The sequence below is a fragment of the Centruroides vittatus genome, unplaced genomic scaffold, assembly GCF_030686945.1.
Source record: "Centruroides vittatus isolate TY-2023 unplaced genomic scaffold, ASM3068694v2 contig_3055, whole genome shotgun sequence".
Taxonomy (NCBI): domain Eukaryota; kingdom Metazoa; phylum Arthropoda; class Arachnida; order Scorpiones; family Buthidae; genus Centruroides; species Centruroides vittatus.
The window spans coordinates 9,224-11,132 of NW_027121960.1; the positions used below are offsets into that span (position 1 = coordinate 9,224).

The window sequence follows — 1,909 nt, forward strand, 5'->3', positions numbered from 1 at the left end:
GACTAGAGTTTGGCATAGGTCATCCTTGCGTAGCTCCTTTCAATGTTGTTTTACTTTCTCCCAAAGTTCTTCGGGATTTTCTACGCGATTAATCTTCTTACCTATTGCGGCCCACACGTGTTCAATCGGGTTCATATCAGCACCTCTGCCTGGCCACTGAATGTCTATTAGCCTGCTTTGGGCTCTCATCCATCGTGAGGTGATACGTGCCATGTGGACCGGAGAACGGTCTTGAACAAACCACATTGCCGTTTCTCCGTACATGGCCCTTACCGATGGGATGAGAGCCCCTTCTAATATTTCCAAGTATTGGCGAGCGTTTAAGTGGCTGTCAATTCTCACCAGCTCTCTGGGTCCCGCTGCCGTCATCCAACCTCAAACAGCTGAAAACAGAAAGGGTAAATAAAGTTGTGATTTATAAAATAAACATGCCGATATATTTTCATGTTCACGTAATTATTTTCAATGTAAAATGCAAGTTTCGTATTTCCCTGTCAGGTAGAATTATGACATAAATACACAAAAACACGAAATTGAAAAACTCACCTATAGGAAAGCGACCACTTCTTTGGGTGGGCATAACATATTCTGGGTCATGTCTCGTTCCTGGTGGTCGGCGTACCCATACCTTCCCGCTTGTATCACTGGAGAACATCATCTCATCGCTGAATATGACGTTCTCCCAATCGGAGATGTCCCACCAACTATATTGCTGTGCAAACCCTAAGTGGTCAAACTGGTTGGCTATGGAAAGGGTTTGCTTCTTTGCCGCCCATTGTCCGAACAAGTTAAATTGTCGTAGCCTATTAATAAAGAAAAAATATATATACATATTATCCCTGTTTTCTACATTTCTTTATACAAAGTAACACGTTAATAAAGTTTTTTTTTCTAGAGGTTCATTTTATCGATATAAATATAGTTTGTTGGAAGTTTGAGTATTATACTACAAATATTACATACCTTCGTTTTACGGTATCCACAGATACGCTCAGGTTGAGCTCATTTCTATGTTTTCTGGCCGTTTTGAATGGGTTTGCTTGGCTACTGGATTGAAGACTTGCGTCTTCCGCTGGGGTGGTGAGTCGTGGTCGACCCGTCTTCTTTTTTGGTGAGAGAGATTCAGTTTCTTTGTGCTGCTGAATAATTTTCGACACTACGCGTGTTGATATTTTTAAACATTCGGCGATGTATTCTATCGTTTTTCCCTCCTCCCGATGTTTTATAATCAATTCTCTCAATTCTTTCGACAGTGGTTTCGGCATGACTATTCAATATTGCTACAAGACTGAAATGGTCCATAAGTTCGTGCCCGTTTTATGGCATTTTGAAAGTTTTATGACTTTGTTTTGCTGTTAAAAATATTAGTCTAATATGATACTTTTTACACAGAAGTGTTAACCGGTCGCGCTGTCAAATATAAATTGCACACACATGGTCTATCAAACACCAATTTAAAAATTAATTAACGAAAATTTATTTTTGAATTCAGTCAAAAAATCTTAATTTATTGAAAATCTTCAATACATTGTAAACTTTTAATATTAGAAGGTAATTAGTATAAATTACAAGGTGTCATGTTCCATGTTGTAATTTATAATTTATTCATAAATTACTAAATGGGGAGACGGGCGTCATGTGATTCAATACCTTACTTTTTACGACAAAAGTTTCGTTAGCTTGAAAATAAAGGAAACAAAAGAAATTTTTCATTATTATTAACTAACTTTTCTGATAAATTCTGATATATTTGTATTGTCTGAAGTTGCAGATATTTTTTTTTAAATTGAGTTTTACGCATTTGTACGTTTTTCTTACATTTTTAAGTAATGCTTTATTTTATCGACACCAACGTTTTTCTTCTTAATTATATTTATAATAGAGACATACATGCTAGACATGTCCAAAA

At 36.5% G+C, this 1,909-nt stretch overlaps 1 protein-coding gene across 1 annotated transcript; it reads right to left on the reverse strand.

The window, feature by feature from the left end:
- Positions 1-628: 628 nt before the first annotated feature.
- On the reverse strand, positions 629-1,265 carry LOC136972885 (uncharacterized; the record flags this gene model as incomplete). Its single annotated transcript, XM_067267535.1, has 2 exons — positions 964-1,265; positions 629-803 (listed from the first exon to the last, which is right to left on the reverse strand). Coding segments are annotated over exons 1-2 (477 nt in total), but the record flags the coding sequence as incomplete, so codon positions are not given.
- Positions 1,266-1,909: the final 644 nt, after the last annotated feature.